Here is a 19,834-nt window from a genome sequence, read left to right on the forward strand (position 1 = left end):
CCGTGCTGCAGTGGAGCTAAGATTGGAGAAGAACCAAGCATTTTAAAAGCGAGGCCAAAAGTTACGCTCCAAACAGGGCCGAAAACTTGGAGGTTCAGATAGCGGCTTACTTCTATGCGAGCGATGCGAGGCCAAAGATTGGTCTGCGAGAGAGAAAAGCTTGAAATTTGAACAATGGCCAAGCTTAAAATGAGACCTGATTCCGTTTCCGATGCCTTCCGTGCAAAGCCAACGGCCGGACCTTTGGGCGTGAAAACGCTTAATATCTGAAATTAACCCCCTTTTACACCTTTTTAAGACATTTAAACCATGCTTGCAATAATTGAATTCGCGGTGAATGACGGATGAGCTAGCCAGCTGGCAAAATTAGTCATTTCGTTGCTCTAACACTAGTAGCGCGGTTACCAAACAGAAAAGTTTGAATTTACCATCGATATTTTAGAATTATATGGACCTAAAATACCTTTTGAATGTCTATAAGCTATTCAGACTGGCGCCGTTAAAGATCTAAACTAGATAAAATATATATTATCTGATTCTGAAAGTAGTAGTATCTAACAAGGTCACGCCGATGCCACGCCGATAGCACAGCGTCGGCGGCGGCGGCGCGTAAATTTTGTCGGCGGCGGCGGCGCGCCGGCGCGGCGCTCATATCTAATAAGTACCTATATTGTTCCTAAACTGCATCGAGCTAGGGTGGGGAACTATAAAAACTACATAGTTTTCTATACCTAACAGTATATTATTAGTATTCAAAGGACCGAGACAGATGAGTGGAGTAAAAACGTCACTGTTATCACAAAATCGTAATCCGGACAAATTCGTGAAATTTAACTAAATGCAACTCAAGACCCACCAATGTTTCCTGCCAATTCTACTCACTTGATCACTCTAGCCCGATCATTGGTTTCCACGAGTACTGGAGATATCCTACACAGTGATGTTCCCAAAACTGGAGACCCGAAACAAATACAGGTTTGAGGATTTAGGTACAGTAGTACAGTTCCGTTATAGATCACTATTTCTTACGCATCTTTTTAACTTTTTTGACCCTACCTACGAACAGCCAGACATGTGAAGGCGATGTCTCATGAGTGATAGCTCGACAAGTACTTACACTGCAGCGGTAGAGGGGAGAGTTTCTCGCGCTTCCGTGAACGGCGAGGAAAGTTCGTCGCAGACTCGCCGGCGTCGATGGAATCGATTCAAGTTTTACGGCGCGGCATGTGTCATCAGTCATCAATTTAGCGGATGGTGCTGGGCCTAACATACGGCGTTGCATGAACAAGAGATTTCCTTTGGCAGGATTGGTCCTTAGGACCCAAGGATGGATTCAAGAAGTGGAGCCACCGAGATTACCAAGGCTCTCAACTTGATCTTGATATCTGTATCATTTAAGCTACTAGGCCAAGTTTGGTATCGTTTTCATATAAATCGGGGGTGCCGAATTCATTTCTGATATCATAATGACACCATTTCGAAGTAAAAACACATAAAATATGAAAAAATACTTTTTTTTAAATTCCTCTTCACGCTTAAACTGCTGAACCAATTTAGTTAAAATTTGGTACAGAGATTGAGTCCCAGGGAATAACATAGCATACTTTTAATCTCAAAAATCATCCCTTAAGGGTGTGAAAAGGGAGGAGGAAATTTGTATGGGGATTCAATAACCGATTTAGAAAAAATTTGGTATAGAGATAGTTTGAGTCCCGGGGAAGAACATCGGATAGTTTTTATTCCAAAAAAATACCTTAAAAATGAAAGGTAAGGTGTAGGATTGTATGGGAAATCAATAAACGCTGAACCGATTTCGATGAAATCTATGTCTACATCTTTGATTTAGTTGAAAATGATACTAAACTTGACTTATAACCTAAACTTAAAGAATTATTAACCTCAGACGTCGCAGACGCTTAAAACCCCCCACCCCCCACCTGCATCAAAAATCTGGGTGGCTCCACTTCTTAAATCCATACTTGGGTCCTAAGGACCAATCCTGCCAAAGGAAATCTCTTGTTCATGCAACGCCGTGGTTGACCTTTTTATGCTCTGAGCACACTCAACTAATTGTATAGTCGTGGAATTTCGGTTTCGTGGAAATTTACGTCTATAATCTTATGAATTTCATAGTAACGTGCTCTCATAGTTCCATTCCAAATGTATCTATTTGAACTAATAAAGAGGGAAAAAAAAGAAGAGAAGTGATGAAGTACAGTCGCCATCAGATATATCGGAGCGGCCAAGGTGCTCACAAATATCGGAACACACCTCTATTGTCAGGGCGTTAGAGCGCGTGTTCAGATATTTTGAACACCTTGGCCGCTCCGATATATCTGATGGCGACTGTACCTTCATATTTAATATAAGTCGTACACGTTTTGTACAGCCCGTTAGGGGTCGTGAGTCGTGAGTCCAAGCTTTAAAAGTTTAATATACGGGAATTTCGAGATAATCGATCTTTTAGTAGGGTGCTGCTGGCTATTTACAAAGAAAGAAATGTTAATTTGTGACGTCCCACGGTCAAAGGTACCTTATGGCGGGTATGGAGTTATGCATACCCCAGTAATCTACAATAAATAAGCTATCGATAACACAAAAGATCAACCTTCTAGGTTGCGTAGTTACAGAGATATGATTTTTTGAAAATAATGTTGTGAAATGAGCAACTTTACGATAGAGAAGTTTTAAGTTTAGCCGCCTAAAAAACTATGTTCCTGAAGTAAGTTACATAGTTGACTACAAATAATAATGCCTTATATATCTGAGATTAAAAAAATATTGCGACTTGTTCTGTAATGCAAATAGAAACTTTTGATATCGACTGATTTATGTGTATACTAACCAATCTCTTGAAAATAAAGTTTTATTTCATTTTCACGATTGATTGCAATGAGCTCTCAAGATTTAAATTTTATCTATTAGAAAACGACACTGACAGACAGTTTAAGCAAAAAACAATACCGATTTAGAGGTGAAAATGTATTTTCTGACTTTTTCATATAAAATCACAAAATTGAATATTTTTACTTTTAATGTGACACACAATCAATTTTTCTGAGCACATATGAAAGAAATTCTGTCATTCAAATGAAATAAATCCTAAAACCCCAACTAAATACTATATTTAACCCCTTATGCCACTTTAAACTTACATAACAATAACAGTATTTGCTCCATACATTTACGAAAAGGTACCTTATGGAAATAAATCTAATAATACATCACTACAAAATATCAATCATATTATAGTTTATCTTTTATGAATAGAAAATATTAATTTACATTAAACTGCCCCCAATTTAATTAGTTCTTCGTCATAATAATCTTAAAAAAGACCAATAATTTGTATGTAATGAAAAGGTACCTTGTGGTCAAGTTACATGATGAGGCATGATGATGATGGAACAGTTAGGATAAACTAATAATATTTTGGGGTTAAGATGGTATAAATTGTCTATTTCTTATCAATAATATATTTCGGTTGCTATTGAAGATAAGCGGCATTGAGGTTCAATGACCTCAGATATTCCTTAAGGTAATGCGTCGGGTATTGGCATTTTTCAGCAAACCAATGGCTGATTTACTGCATGCGACCAAACCAAATGAAGATTATTCTAGTTAAGAAAGACTTGACGAGAGTAACTTTGGTATAATAGCAGTCTACTTGGATTTGTGATGTCGGTCTATGTACGGTTATAATATTTGCGAGGCGCCCCAACCAGAACTGAAATTATCAAATTAGTTTTGCAGAATGCTAATACAGTTCTCTACCAAACTTCTTTTCCCGTATTGACTAGTTTTTTGGGAATTTTCAATCTTTTTTCCATAAGGTACCTTTTCTACTAAACTCTGAGACGACATTACTAGGCTTATAACTAACTTATAACAAAAATAAAAACAGGTAAACAAACGTTAGGCATTAAGGTTTCAGATCACACAATAAAAAAAAATTGAGCATTTTTTCACCTCTTTACAAAACATTTAATATCTCCGAAACTAGAAACCCTCATAAGGTACCTTTTCCCGTGGAACGTCACATTTATAGCATAGTAGCCAAGCTTGTAAAGTTTGATACAAGCTGACCGCCTTAATTAGCCAACCTAAATCTAACTATAGTTGGTCAAACCAATTCAGTAACAACCAGGATACTCATCCTTTTCTTTTGGGTGTAAGTGTAAGACAAAGATAGTATGATTCTCTCTATCTATGATTGAAATGAGAGAGTTGTTAGGGTTAAGAACATAATTCTTGTCTTTGAGATTAAAGATCCAATTACTTTGTTATTCACATGAAATTAAGACTTACCTTGCGTGAAAATTAAGTGGACCTCAACCTTACCTTCATAGCTTGATATATACGTCAATTTATTTAGGGAATAGTTGAAATTCCAGACGGTACGGTAGTACGGAAACTATAGGTGCCTAACTGAAATAATGAATTCCAGGATTAATTGATACGATAATATGATAATATACCGGACGAAAACACGGAAATCGTAGCCGAAATAACGGCGCTGGTATCGAGCATCATGATCGAGATTTCTAACAATATTGCAATCCACTTCCGCATGCCAGCTCATCCGGAGAATCAATTAATCGTTTTGCGATTAGCTCGGTAACTCGGAACAGAATAAATGAGTATATCTTTCTCCATCAAAAGGATTGGTTAAAGCAGAATCAATCGTACACGTACAATTGGTACAGATTGTACGATAAGTAGATGAGCGGCCAATGTGTTCACAAATATGTGACCAAACCCTATAAACTATACCATATTAATAGTATCAAGACGTTAAAGTGATATTTTGAGCACCTGTGGACCTTTTGTATGGACCGTTACAAAACTGACACCCAAAATTTGTATGAAAAACTGGGGACACTTTTTTTCTTTGTCTCATTCAATAGTACTCGTGATTCTGTCTAAATAACCCAAAAGTTGATGGTCTTTCGAAAAAAAGTAAATGGTACAATTTTTTCTGAAAACCCCCATCTGTCAACTGATCCGCATTAATATCACGCTCTCCAACTTCCAACTAAACTGTCACAAAAACCAACTACAACATTATTCGAACTCGTACGCAAGCGATGATTTAACCACGGAACTCCCGATCACGCCATCTCCCTCGTGCAAGTGAGCTACGCCATTTTTTGTCACATTCCCGCTTATTGTGTACAGTTTTTGTGTCACTACACTCGTAGTTCTCGTGTACCTATGTGTTCTCAGCTCCAATTACGAACAATTAAATCACTGCGCCAAACTAACCTATAAAGTTACGTTTTCTTTTTTTTTACAATTATTACCAGTTACGTTTTCTAATCGGAAGGAAATGTTGATTAGCTATATTGGGAGGCAAAGGAACTTATTATGCTGTAATGTTCGTTAAATTGTTATAATGTTGTAACACTTATGTATGCTACTATAGGCCAGTCTAGTTAGACTTTTTCCAGGAATTAATAACCAGCAAGCTGGAAATCGTCTTAATACCTTAAATTAGTGTAATCCGAGTTTGCTCCATTCCAGAAGTTGTGGAAAAATTTTTGCTCTGTCAGTTTTTTGCTTGTAGTTCAAAAACGGTACGTCCGACGGAAAATTTGCTCTAATCATGATAAAAATTGACATTTGAGGATCCGAAAGATACCTTAATATGGCCGCCACTTTAATTTTTTTTTTGTGATATCGTGATAAAATTCGAAAAAATTCATCATCATTCATTCATATCAAATAGCACTGATTGTGTTTGTTTTCTTCACACTGCTTTGCTTAAGTTGTTTTAAAACAGCCGCTTTTACGCATTCCAAGCACATCAGAGGCGTTTTTCCAACGTCTTAATGATCGTCCGGCCCCGCCTTAATAGGATTAGCGCGGCTTGCCAATTACTCAGTCTATTCTATGCCCACCAGGCCAAAATACGTTGACCTCTGTGACTAAAAACTGTTAGCTGTTGATTCGAGGCCAAAGAGTTTTGCAATGAACTTTGACAGGCCTGATTACACTGGTTGATGTAATGTTTATTTTTTTCTTGCAGGTATGCAACTTAATGTTCGCGGATTACGTGGCTCATATTACCTAAGCGGTAAGGTTTTTATTGCAATGGTCGGAGGATGGATAAGTTTGTTTGAGACGACATTTTGAATTTTCTATGCTCATTGTTGCGCTTGCGATTCACTGGGGGTTAAACATGTCGTCCCACAAGCTTATTGTTAAGTGAACGCATTAATTGTGGGCCTACGCGAAACTCTTGCGCAAGAGGTACCTACAGACGACTTACAAAATGTGGTACTTACTTACAGTTACATACATAACATGTTCACAAAGTTATTTTTAGACTCAAAAATATTGCACAATCGCAAAAAAAAGCGCAAATGTGCAGGAACATTATACCTATAGGAGATACGGCAATGGAACTGCTGACATATGCCGTGTTTTTGATCAGATAACACGGCAATTGCCGTATTTTACGGCAATTACCGTATGTGAGATAAATATGTTAACATTGTTAAAAGGTTAGGAGCTTCCAAAAGAGTCACAAGACAAGATAGATACATTCACAAGAAGTGAGGCAATCTCAATGCATAATCACTTAATTATAACGAGTATAATGACACAGTAGGTCGCAATAACAAACCCCCAAGCTCATTACCGGCCGTTTCGCCATCGACTGTGGCCGGACTGGTCGGATCACAAGCATTACCGGTCCGTTATGAAATGCATAATTCACCCGGTTGGTCATTGGCTACTTTAAATTGTGATAATTGTAAACCTGATAGTTTAACAAGCAAATTATGAAGGGCTAGCTTTTACCCGCAATTTTGTCTGCATAATGAGTTGACATTTGGTTGAGTGTCTATATTTCTATTAAACAGTAAAACGACTTCATAATCTGCCGTCATTCTAGGAAATGAGTCCAGGCAAGCGAATCGAAATCGAAACAGATGCTCAAATAATGACCCAAAGAAACTAGTAACTTTTAAAAGCCTGGATTTTAAGTTTCCTTTTAATTTTTGCTTTGATAGAAGGGTTTGATCCCTCACTATAGTTCGTTTTTAGGGTTCCGTACCCAAAGGGTAAAACGGGACCCTATTACTAAGACTTCGCTGTCCGTCCGTCCGTCCGTCCGTCCGTCCGTCTGTCACCAGGCTGTATCTCACGAACCGTGATAGCTAGACAGTTGAAATTTTCACAGATGATGTATTTCTGTTGCCGCTATAACAACAAATACTAAAAACAGAATAAAATAAAGATTTAAATGGGGCTCCCATACAACAAACGTGATTTTTGACCAAAGTTAAGCAACGTCGGGAGTGGTCAGTATTTGGATGGGTGACCGTTTTTTTTTTGCTTTTTTTTTTGTTTTTTTTTTTTTTGCATTAAGGTACGGAACCCTTCGTGCGCGAGTCCGACTCGCACTTGCCCGGTTTTTTAGGGTTCCGTACCCAAAGGGTAAAACGGGACCCTATTACTAAGACTTCGCTGTCCGTCCGTCCGTCCGTCCGTCCGTCCGTCCGTCCGTCCGTCCGTCCGTCCGTCCGTCCGTCCGTCTGTCACCAGGCTGTATCTCACGAACCGTGATAGCTAGACAGTTGAAATTTTCACAGATGATGTATTTCTGTTGCCGCTATAACAACAAATACTAAAAGCAGAATAAAATAAAGATTTAAATGGGGCTCCCATACAACAAACGTGATTTTTGACCAAAGTTAAGCAACGTCGGGAGTGGTCAGTATTTGGATGGGTGACCGTTTTTTTTTTTTTGCTTTTTTTTTTTGCATTATGGTACGGAACCCTTCGTGCGCGAGTCCGACTCGCACTTGCCCGGTTTTTTTAGCATTAGAAATAAGGTAAACAATCTTGATGCGTCTTTTTATTGAAATCACGTTTTAAAAATAAGTCACGGCAAATATGAAACAATTATGAATCTAATACGATCATTTGTATTCTTCTGCTTTCATAAGTAATAGTTACTGATTTTTAAAAAGCGTTTTTCAATTAAAAGACATGTCAAGATTGCTTACCTTCTTTCAAGTTCTTTCTAATGCTAAAAAAAACGAACTATAAGACTTGAACCAACTTTTTGTATACCCAAGAGAAGATTCTCGGAATTAAAACATATGAAGGCACAAACATCGCTTCGGATCGGTATAATCCGTCTAACCTGTCAGGTGCTAAGGCAAGTCGGGTCAGGCACGCTTGACATTTTATAGAAATTCCTCTGTTTGTTAATCAGGCTCAGCAAATCGTGGTTAACAGAGTTGGAAGAGTATTCGAGAAAGGAACAACTCTTTAAATGACATTATCGCCATAAACCAGCATTAACGTTCGAGTACCAAGAATTTATTTTCTTGGCTTGTTCAATTAAGTAGGTACCTACCATCAAAGTCGAATTAAACAATGTTACAAATTAGCCCTGTGTTGATTAATAGTTACATAACATCATGAAAAAAAAGGCTTGACTTGATGTATTTATGTTCAAATATAATCTTTTGAAGATTGAAGTAAACTCGGCTACGCGTTGAAATCTAATATAGCTATAAGCGTATTTATAGTCCTGTGTGTTAACGAGAAACTACATTTGAACATTATTGTTTCTCTTCGGATATTATAATTTGATAATATTATAGGTAAGAAGTTGAGCCTTTTTACTCGTCTTAATATTGTTTTTTCTTGCTAAGAATTACTAAATCGGTGTTATTGGTCAGTCGGAAATAAAAATAGCCAAATTATTTATATTATAAGGATCCGTTTTCAATCAACGCAACTAACACAATGTTAGTTGCGTTGATTGAAAACGGATCAAAATCGTTTTTGTCGATCTAGTAGTAGGTTGTGGGACTCCTATTTTAGAATTAAAGAAATAATTAATCACGTAAAATTAAAGCGTATTAATATTTATTCTGACATTCAAGAATATCATACATTAGACAATTAAAGTGACACCTAGGTATATCATTGACTTAGCGACACGACAAATATTTAATACAAATATGTAAGCCAACCGAAAAAGGTTCGCCACAAGGTAATAAACAATATTCGATAAGTATTAAAAAGCGTAAGCATTCTAACGTAAATGTTCATAGATCCTGCATGTAATTTCGTCCCAATCAGCCAGCCAACTTTGGCACGGAATTCGTTCCCGCTATTTACGTAAGCTTGAATAAGCCACTAAATATTGAACACAGTCAACAATCCGCTATTCGTAATGTCTGTCTTGTCAATCGCAACCCGGATCGTAACAATGAATATGCAAGAGACTAATCGCTGTTTAATTAATGTCGGCAGCTAACTTTGAAACTGGTCAATCGATTTTGATAACCAAATATAAGTGTTAAACGTTATGTCTTAAGAGTTGTTAGAACAACATTTTTTGATGTGGTTACTGACATTTTGTCTAGCCGCTAAAGTAATTAGTCTAATAGTTAAGTCATTTAGCAATTAGTTACATATACAGAAATATTATCATGGTGATGGTGATTTGTGTAAGAATGTCCTATAATATTTATTTATTGTTGACTATGAAAAACATGGCAGCACAGAATTACAAAAACACGACTATCCACGTTCTACCTACCTAATTATAATGCTAGTACCGCATAATATATTTTAGTTACATCTTTATCTAGTGTTTTTTACGTGTTTCGAGATATTCAAATCGCGACCACACACAAGTAAAAAATGAATAGCATGTCGCCCCAGGCATATTCTACTATGCTTATTATAAAACGTCATATGTTTGTAGAAACCTGATTCGTGTCCATTCGTTTTAGAATTAGAAACGTGGACAGTGGGACAGTTCTAACGGGAATTCTTATGATTTATAATTTGTCGCTTCACGGCGTGGTCACTGCCACTGATCAGCTAATGCTTATCTGGTTATCTATTGTATGGGTAATGGCATCGTCTGTTCGGATTTACACATGCAAATACATAGATCGTCTTCTTCTTCTTATTCTGCCGTCTCCTACCGGAGGTTGGCTATCATTAGGGCTTTTTTCACTTTTGACGCTGCAGCTCGAAACAGCGATCTGGTGCTCGTCTTGAACCAGCACCTGAGGTTTTTGAGCCACGAGGTACGTCTTCTTCCACATTTTCGTTTTCCCTGCATTTTCCCCTGTATTATCAGCTGGAGGAGGTGGTATTTGTCATTTCGTAATACATGACCTGAGTACTGCAGTTTCCTAATCTTTATAGTATCCAAAAGTCTCTTTTCTTTTGCACTCTCTGCAGGACGCTGTCATTGGTTACTCTATCCGTCCATGAGATTTTCAGTATTCTCCTGTACACTTTAGCTTTAGCACCAGATCGTCAGTTAACAATGAAAACTCGATATAACAACAAATATTTAAAGCAACGCCCGATGATATCAAGTTTTCAAAGTCGAACAGATGACCCTTTTTGTTCAAAGTTAAAACATTCGACCCAATTATTAATACGAGTATAACCGAATGATTGTTTTTGTATTAGTTATGTTATGAATCAACCTCAATAACTGCGATCGGTCGCGCTCCAATCCTCGCTCTCATTGTCAACGCTTGCCGAGTGATAACTTGGACGAACCTACCTACAGATGTCCAAGTTGTTTAAAAAAAGTTGGAAAAGTTCTCGGAAATTTCAGGAAAAAGTCATTGGCAATTAAGGAAACATTTATTTTGGAAACAGAAAATTTCGATCCCCAATAATCCCCATACAAAAATATGAGAAGTTTCCGAAATTGTTCAATGATTATATTTCGCGATTTTGGAAACTTTGCTGGAAATTAGTTCCATGCATGAGAACGAGGAAGCAGCGCTGTGCTCCGGGAAATGTAGGGTGCCCCTCCTAACCCGTCTCACCCGTGTGTGTATTGTGATAGTTATTTCGTAGATATGCATAACCGGAGCTCACATTTATTATATTCCTTCTAAGACGAGTATTCGACGAGCAGTAGGAATGATACCCTCGTGTTTTTGCGGCGGCGGCGGCGATGGGGTATCGCGTGTGGATAATTTGGCAAAAACGCGCGGATTGGCAGTATTGCCAGTATTGGCACCGCTCTTTGAGAGCTGTCTGCTCTAAAATCAGTTTAGCCGGTTGCAAAAAATATATTTCGATGTTATAGTTTTTTGTTTGAATGGAATTCGTAATTGGGGTCCTTCTTATAAAGGCCTGTCACCTCGTTTGTAAGTGAAAATATCTCTCTATAACAAGTGTAGCAAGGCATGAACCCAGCAGTAACAAACTACCAAGCAAAGCAAGTACTTAGAAAAATTGTTTACGAGATTTTCAATACACTCACAATATGCGTGAAAAATTATTGTTGTAGCTGTTGTTATTGTAGACCCCAGGCTTTCTAGCAGGGACACTAATGGCCACGCAACTTTCTAGCCAACACCGGCCCTTTATGGCGGGAAATTATTAGAATAAATTATTGTTTGCTTTCTACCTTTCCCTGCATGCTGTGCCGCCCATTCATATTTATTTATGAAAATACGTCGAATAAAACAAACTGCGTTATGTAAAAGTATGGATATTTACTGGCGCTGGTTATCTTAATTAAGGTGGAAAATGCTGGTGTTTATGAGTTATTAATATCGGACTGGCGACTCTTGAGGGTTCCGTATCATGACACATCGTAATCATGAAAACCAGCCAAGCATAACATCAACTTTGTTTTATTAGCAGGCAATCATAAGTTTACAATTCAATCATATTGGCTCTACGAGTAAAAGTTAGTTTAGTTGTTTAGCAACGAGGAAATTCCTGAATGTCGATTTGATTATTCACTCATTTGAGTCATTTGTAAGTTCTGATGACTCTGCAATAGATAAACTGCAGCTAATAAGCTTTTTACGAGAATTACACTAAAGCGGGCATTACATTATACAATTTGCAGAGCGCTAGCTGAGTTAGCGCACTAATTTAGTATAGTGTAAAGACAGTTAGCCAGTTAGTGACCCAATCTAGTGCGATCGCATGTGCTCTGCCGCACTAACCCTACCTAGCGCACTAGAACGCATAGTGTAAATGGTTTTAGCGCGCTAAGCGCTTACTGTGCAAGGTCAGTCGTAGGCACGCCACCGACGCACTCGAACGTATGGATCTTTTATTGTTTTAGTTATTGCATTTCAATTTCAGTTCAACCTTAAATAATTTCTGGCATCTGTAGACTCTATTTCGTTCAAAATGTTTAAGCTGGACATTTTTTTCTCAACAACAGATATTGTTTGACCCAGCATTTCCTGCGTCTCTTTTTACTCGTGAAAATTGAACTAGACAACAGTGTTAAAACAATACCAACTTTTTGATGGTGCCATGATATACTAGCTCGGAATATGCGGTTCGATTCGAATGATGATCATTGCTGAAATGAAAATAAGACACTAACTAGCGTGCTAGGTAGTGTAGTGTAATGAACAAGCTCTTTTTTATCTCACCTAGCAACACTTAATTAGCGCTCTGCAAATTGTATAATGTAATGCCCGCTTAAAACTTGTTCTCAGAGAAAATAAAATCTCAATGTATTCAGCTCAACAACCAAAATGATTGTCTTTGACTCTATCATTCTATAATTTATTGCAATGCGTCGCGAGTCGTGAAAGCAACGCGCGGCCGGCATACGATTGCGGTTAACCTCCTAATCGCAAATGCGCACCAGCCCTTCCTTTAGAGCCTGACCTTCCTCGCCTATCTGGATAAAATCTGTACCTAAGAACCAGTGACCTAAGTGCCTTTTGTTTTGCGCATATCCTAATTTCTAGAAGCGTATATCCTACAATAGAATAGCGTAAACTTTCTCGTATACTTTGTATAGGTACCTATAGCCTGTCTCTCCGGTTTTGCGAATGGTAAACTATTTTTAACCGACTTCAATTTCATAGAAGGAGGAGGTTCTGTATTCGGTTGTGGCTATTTTTTTTTTTTTTTTTAACCGACTTCATTTTCATAGAAGGAGGAGGTTCTGTATTCAGTTGTGGCTTTTTTTTTTTTTTTTCTATGTACGTTCACCGATTACTCCGACATCCGTAGTCCGATTTGAGTAATTCTTTTTTTGTTTGAAAGGAGCTACCTCCGAGTTGGTCCCATTTTAATTTGGTTCTGTTCTGATGATGGGATCCATGAGGAATTGAGGGAACTCCTCAATTTTTAAAGGCACATGCATGGTGTTTTGGGCGTTTTCTTAAGCAACTCGAGCATTTTCTCCCGAAAACCACCACTTTGATGAAGTAGACCTGATGATGATGTTTATTTTGATGATAATGATGATGATTTCTTTAAATGTAAGTATGTTCAGCGATTACTCCGGCACCTGTGATCCGATTTGAGTAATTCTTTTTTTGTTTGGAAGAAGTTACCTCCAAGGTGTTTCCGTATTATTTTTGGTTCTGGTCTGATGATGGAATCCTTGAGGAATTGAGGGAACTCCTCAATTTTTAAAGGCACGTGTTAAGTGATTTCGGGGTTTTCTAAAGTAACTCGAGCATTTGCTTACGAAAACCACCAATTTGATGTACTGAAACTGTAGCCTTACTACGAGTTTGACATTGACATATTCGCTAACGTCTTATGCATCTAAATGTAACTTTTTATGCATCTTGCTCACACTAAGGTTAGTACGAGCGAGATGCATAGGAAGTAAGTTACACACATGCTAGCGAATATATCAATGTCAAACTCGTGGTAAGCTGGTCAGGCTACTGATCGGGGGTTAGGGTTAGGAGTTAAGGGGTCAGGGGTTAAGGGGTCGGGGAATGGCGGTTGAAGGGTTGCTGGTTCAGGATCGAGGGGTTCCTGGATCAGGGGTTGATGTGCTGTGAGGTTGAGTGATCGGGGGGCTGAGGGATTGGGTCAGTGGCGGGCGGGCGGATGGATTTAATTGACAGGAATTATAATTTCCCAGACGGACTCGAGAAAATTCCTGATTACATATTTACTAAAGTAATAGGTACACGAATTTAGTTTTAAACATGATCTTGTTTTTCATTCATGCGTCGCGCTCTTAACAATGCGTTAAAACTAAAATGGTAAAACAAAAACTTTTTCCAAAAAAAAATTAAACCGACTTCAAAAAGGATGAAATAAAATATTATCCTTTTTTATGTCTATGCGTTACCAACTGATATGTTTGAAGTCGGTGCCAAGCCAAGTAGTAACAATACCAGTCAAAAATAATCAGCTTTATGGCTATAAATCCCATTAGAACTGTACTAATAACTATTATAAATGTGTAAAGAATTCTGTCTGCCTCTTTGTCGCCTTTTCATGGCTAAACAACTGAACCGCTTTAGGTGAAATTTGGCAAGAAGGTAAATTCCTTGAATTGTTTTATATTTTGAAATGTAGTCCTCTGGATAAGGGACGGGAAATAACTCAGTCCCAAGCCCACACTTGCGTGCTATAGACTGTTCGAGCATTTGTAAGAAATGCTCTTTAAAAAATACGACGGCAAAAAAATGCATTCATATTTACACTAATGTGCCGACAAATATGGTACGGACTGCGCCAAGAAGGTTTGATCGTGTGTTCTGAGGTGTGTTCTTAGGTCCAGTCGACGTCAATGATATGTTTACACTTTTGCACCTTACTCCTTTGTAATAAGGCGAAAAGTGTAAACATATTTTTAACGTGGACTGTACCTACAGAAAGTACGTTCATTGTCGTCGTGTAAGGCAATCCAACGTAGGTAAATCCTTATCGAATCGCACCAAAGTCATGGTATGATTCAAAATTTGCCTTGGCACCGACTTCAAACATATCAGTTGGTAACGCATAGACATAAAAAAGGATAATATTTTATTTCATCCTTTTTGAAGTCGGTTTAATGTTTTTTTGGAAAAAGTTTTTATGGTATTTGTATTCAACAAAGGTGTGGATTGCGGATTCACATCTGGGATTGTCTCGACGTCGCCGGATTTCGATGAACTCTTTGTAGGTCGCTGGTGTGTTGATGTTGAGACCGATTTGGAAATGTGAACTTGACGGCGCGACGGTGAACGTTTTATGCGTTTCGATCAATTTGTTTCACACTTTATATAGTGCAACGACCAGACTAGTTCACAACTTTATGTGTCGATTAGTGGATGGTAGAGTAACCAAGTGGATTGCAACCAATTGCATCTTTCATACAATTTGACCACAAAATACCATCATCATCACTAAAATAAATATACCCAGTAGACGCGCATTAATTTTAAATTGGTTACTGGAAATTAATTTTTGCTCTGGACCTCGTATACGTAGTGCTCGTGACTTCAGTATTAAATCGTTGAATATTCGGCCTTTTCAAAACAAACTTTTCCTTCCAGTTGTCCTCTCATGTCTGAGGATCCTGTGACCACTGGCGTCTTTAGTCCTCTTGACTGTGTCGCTTCAGCGCATTGGAATTGGTCCTTTCCCGCAATCCACCTCCACATATCCGAGAAGAGAGACAGTGCCTAGAATTGTAAATCAAGCAAACAAACGTCTGCTAACGGAACTAAGTTTGGATATTCATTCGGGCAATATAGATTTTAACATTTGCACTTTAATTAAATTGTGTTTTAAGGAGAATCAATGGATTGAAAACAAAGCGCATATGCTCCATGTTATCACCAAATTATTAATCATACCTAGGACCTACCGAGCAAATAATTAAATAGAAATTGATGACATTGCCAATTCGCTCCGTCAGTGAATCATAGTTTATTGTTAAGTAACAAAGGGAAGACTGGCCATTAGTTTTGAGGTCAGAGGCCAGAGGCCGAGGCGTCTATCCGCGTCTGGTTTATCACGTGAGATACCTGATGGGATTTGGCTATGTGTTTGAATGTGGCGCCGTCTTGGCTGCTATAGATAGACTACAATAAGTTGTTATTACAGTTGGAATTTATTGGTGGTTCCTATATAACTTTCTGTCAATTAATTAAGTTTTAATTTCGCATTTCTGCGGGAGTTGCCATGCGAAGGGATGAAGTTATTTTTTATTTATTATTACATGAAGTTGTACCTGTAACTGGGGTACATGTAAGTGCTCATATACATCACACAATTATTAACTTTGTGAACTATGTCCTATGTACTCTGTTGGTGTCCCTTAATTATAACAAAAAACCGGGCAAGTGCGAGTCGGACTCGCGCACGAAGGGTTCCGTACCATAATGCAAAAAAAAAAACAAAAAAAAAGCAAAAAAAAAAACGGTCACCCATCCAAATACTGACCACTCCCGACGTTGCTTAACTTTGGTCAAAAATCACGTTTGTTGTATGGGAGCCCCATTTAAATCTTTATTTTATTCTGTTTTTAGTATTTGTTGTTATAGCGGCAACAGAAATACATCATCTGTGAAAATTTCAACTGTCTAGCTATCACGGTTCGTGAGATACAGCCTGGTGACAGACGGACGGACGGACGGATGGACGGATGGACGGACGGACGGACGGACGGACGGACGGACGGACAGCGAAGTCTTAGTAATAGGGTCCCGTTTTACCCTTTGGGTACGGAACCCTAATAAAAAAGAAGTTTCTTAACTATCTTTCAGAAACAGTAGCGTCGCGTACGTATATTATATTAACAATGTAAAAGAAAGGCAACATAATTAACACAACATTTATATCATATTGTGCTTGTCGACTAAAGACCCGGTAGAAACGGCCAAGAATGCAAGTAGAGATAATCATCGGACTCAACACACAAATATCAACGACGCATAATCGCGGAAAGAGAAAAGTGAAACGACATTCGGACATGGCAGGTGTGAAGTTATGACGATCTTACTTTTGACGGGTTCCTAGCGAGACAGAACGACATATTTGTACATGACAATTAAGCTAATTGCCATAATGAAATTTTACTGTGGCTACAGTTTTTAAAAAGTTCCGATTGTAGAGAAAACTGGTTGCTCACTCAAAGTTCACTCGCGAGTTTTCACTTTCTATTTCTACTTTTCTTAAGAAACTCACTTCAATCGTATAGTCGCGGAAGTTCAATATGCTGGAATGTCCAAGCATAATGATTACAAATCTTCACTTCTTTTTCTTTCTTTTTTTCATCTTTGTAATATTCCTAACGTGTAATGAAAATATGCCGAGTTCAGTAGTTTTAAAGGTAGGTAATAACATGTTGCATCACTTTGTTATAAAGTAACTGGTAATCATCTTTATATTACGTATTAATAAGATTTAAATAATGAATGCGAACCTCTATTGTCTTCTTCAAATGTCAACAATGAATTATTACATTTTCGCATTCTGTACATGAACATTAAATTACAGTGAATGTAGGTAATTGTTGAACATGCAAAATGTTTGGAATACCCTGGCCTGACTAGGATTTTTTTGTAACAAAGCCCTCTCTTTTCAAAGTTGATTAAATATGTGGTAATCAATAAGAATGTATGTGGTAATTAGTGTAATTACCTCACTCACCAAAATCGGTAGTTTTGATGCTAGGGTGGAATACACGACACATATCGTACCCACCCACACACAGACGTGTATAAATTTACTGCTAAAATCATAATCCTTTCGGTATTCAGGATCGGGTAAAAACATGTTATGTATATCCTAGATACCTAGACAGGACGGAGCAAGTGCCAAATAAATTATACATTAAGTAAAAATAATTCATAATTCATATCTTTATTGCGTCCATGTTCATTTGTACATAGGACGACTAGTATGATAATGACTGCAAATTACTTATAAAATTGATAGCACCTATCAGAGTCCTAAAGAATCTACTTGGAAAATCTAGTGGACATTTAATAACCCACTTACAAAAATAGAACAGACGTCAATCTAAACCAGGGAACGACCTATTTCTGGCATGTTTTTTAGCATACTGCCACCATTACATAATCATTATCACACCCTTAGACGTGGCTTATCTAGCCATTCCACTGCCTTTAGTAACTGATTATTAGTAAATATGGGTGATACGATAACTTTTCACACATTGCATATAGTTGCGACCTAGTCTGGGGAAATACGGCTGTATATAATGAGGCCAGGGCACGGGGTAAGGCAAGTCGGTCATCGGCCAAGATGGCTCCAACAGTTCTTCTGAATCTGCTACTGGCAGGGCTACTTCAGGTAAGCATTTGCGTTCTAATTTAAAAAATAGAACACAAGGGCTACTAAGTCCCATGTCACTACAGTGTTTATATTCACATGTCAATTTGCAATGTAAACTTATCCTTTTGTTTGTGTATGATAAAGTTTTGCTTAAAACATCAACATTTACCATTTTCTTCAGTTTCTAAATACATTTTGCCAGTAGTAACCCACTTTGGTACCATTCAGTAACAAGAGCGCCTACTCCGAATATAGAAATTCGAAGTTTCGTCTCATCATAATGCTATATACTTATCTCTGAAGGGCAAGCGCGGTATATTTACAAGCAAATAGATGATTTTCGAATGTAGATGTGTGTCGCGGTGGTCCCGAAGGAACTCTAAAATTCAGTCATATTTTCTGCTTGCTAAGTTCTTCCTTGCTGCGTAGCCAAAAGCTGCTTTAATGTCTTGAGCAAGTAGAATTCTCTTCTGCCTGCTCAAGTGCCGACGTTTGCTCCCCAGCTGTCAGTCGCGCAGTACTACTCGTGCGGCTGCGCTCCTGCCTTCGCTCCTGCGGCCCTCGCCCCTCCCGCTTACGCCCCCTGCGGCTGCGCCCCTCCGCCATGCCCGTGCGCTCCTCCACCATGCACGTACCAACCTCCCGCACCAGCCCCGATCTTTATTTCCACTCCTCCGCCACCACCAATGTGCATTAACCCGCCAGCGCCTCCTCCAATCACCATCGAGATGCCGTGTCTTCCTCCGATAACTGTCACTCCTCCGCCTCTGCCTCCTCTAACCTTCACTCCTCCTCCTCCGCCCCCATTCACAGTAACCCCTCCTTGCCCGCCTCCGCTCTTCCTGAACCCGACCCCGCTGCCGCCGGTGACCGTGAACCCACCGCAGCCGCCGCTGATGTATATCGACCCGCCGCCGCTGCCACCTATGATGGTGGAGATTCCTTTGCCACCGCCGATCATGATTGAGCTGCCGGCGCCGCCCCCGATCATGATCCAGCCGCCGGCGATCCCGCCCGTGATGGTGCAGCCCCCGCCGCTGCCGCCGGTGCCCGTTCAGCCGCCGTGCCCGCCGCCGGTGACGGTCCAGCCGCCGCCGCTGCCGGGCATGTGCGTGCAGCTGCCGCCTCCCGAGCCCGTGTCCATCCAGCCGCCGGCGCTACCGCCGATGTGCGTGAACTTGCCCCCGCTCCCACCAGTGACCGTGCAGCCGCCGCCGTTGCCGCCTGTGACGGTGCAGCCGCCCGCGCCGGAGCCTATCTGCTTCCAAGTGCCGCCCCCGCCGCCGTTCTGCTTCCAGCCGCCGCAGCCCGCACCGATCTGCGTGCAGCCGCCTCCACCGGCGCCGATCTGCTTCCAGCCGCCGACGCCGCCGCCGGTGTGCATCGTACCGGACGGCACACCGCAGTACGGCTGCGGGTGTCTCCCGGCGTACGACCCGTGCCCGTGTCAGTATGGCTACGGTTCCCCGATCTACTTATAACTCTCCCGATGGCGGAAGATTTTTCTAAGTAGAAGCCATATTTAGTGTTAAGTTATAGTTTAAGTACTGATTTGTACAAAAAAGAAATATTTTACTCGAAATAAAACTTTTTTATGTAATTAAAAAATGCAGTTGTTTATCTTCTATCTTCTATATATATATAACAAAGTCGTGTTTGTTCCAGTACCCATAACCCGAGAACGGCTGGACCGATTTTCATGGTTTTTGATTTGTTGGATTAGTCTCGGCACAGAATAGCAGAATAACTGTTAAAACCATTGAAAAAATTGACGAAAACAAAATAATGAAAGAAAAATCATTCCCAT

The 19,834-nt window shown here is 39.4% G+C and overlaps 4 protein-coding genes across 5 annotated transcripts in view; 2 read left to right on the forward strand and 2 right to left on the reverse strand.

Moving 5' to 3' along the window:
- The window catches only part of LOC134791716 (uncharacterized), a 498,190-nt gene that overhangs the window by 360,328 nt on the left and 118,028 nt on the right, over window positions 1–19,834 (reverse strand). The window lies entirely within an intron of this gene.
- Window positions 1–19,834, reverse strand: part of LOC134791766 (large ribosomal subunit protein eL22-like) — a 375,980-nt gene that overhangs the window by 286,658 nt on the left and 69,488 nt on the right. The window lies entirely within an intron of this gene.
- The window catches only part of LOC134791773 (unconventional myosin-XV), a 161,281-nt gene that overhangs the window by 39,529 nt on the left and 101,918 nt on the right, over window positions 1–19,834 (forward strand). The gene's annotated exons all lie outside the window — the stretch shown is intronic.
- Window positions 17,902–19,543, forward strand: LOC134791512 (uncharacterized). 2 transcript variants are annotated; one of them, XM_063762558.1, is made up of 2 exons: window positions 17,902–18,045; window positions 18,531–19,538. In XM_063762558.1, exons 1-2 carry the CDS (start codon window positions 17,998–18,000, stop codon window positions 19,506–19,508), a joined length of 1,026 nt encoding a protein of 341 aa, XP_063618628.1. In that variant the 5' UTR covers window positions 17,902–17,997; the 3' UTR covers window positions 19,509–19,538. The 2 variants fall into 2 exon arrangements, with proteins under 2 accessions (XP_063618628.1, XP_063618627.1); XM_063762557.1 differs by having other exon boundaries at window positions 17,979–18,045; window positions 18,489–19,543.

Source organism: Cydia splendana, chromosome 6, assembly GCF_910591565.1.
Source record: "Cydia splendana chromosome 6, ilCydSple1.2, whole genome shotgun sequence".
In the NCBI taxonomy this organism is placed as follows: domain Eukaryota; kingdom Metazoa; phylum Arthropoda; class Insecta; order Lepidoptera; family Tortricidae; genus Cydia; species Cydia splendana.

Coding starts and splice junctions, on each gene's coding strand:
- LOC134791512 (XM_063762557.1), top strand. CDS start 17,998: ATGGCTCCAACAGTTCTTCTGAATCTGCTACTGGCAGGGCTACTTCAG. Junction 18,046..18,488: donor TACTGGCAGGGCTACTTCAG/GTAAGCATTTGC, acceptor TTGAGCAAGTAG/AATTCTCTTCTGCCTGCTCA.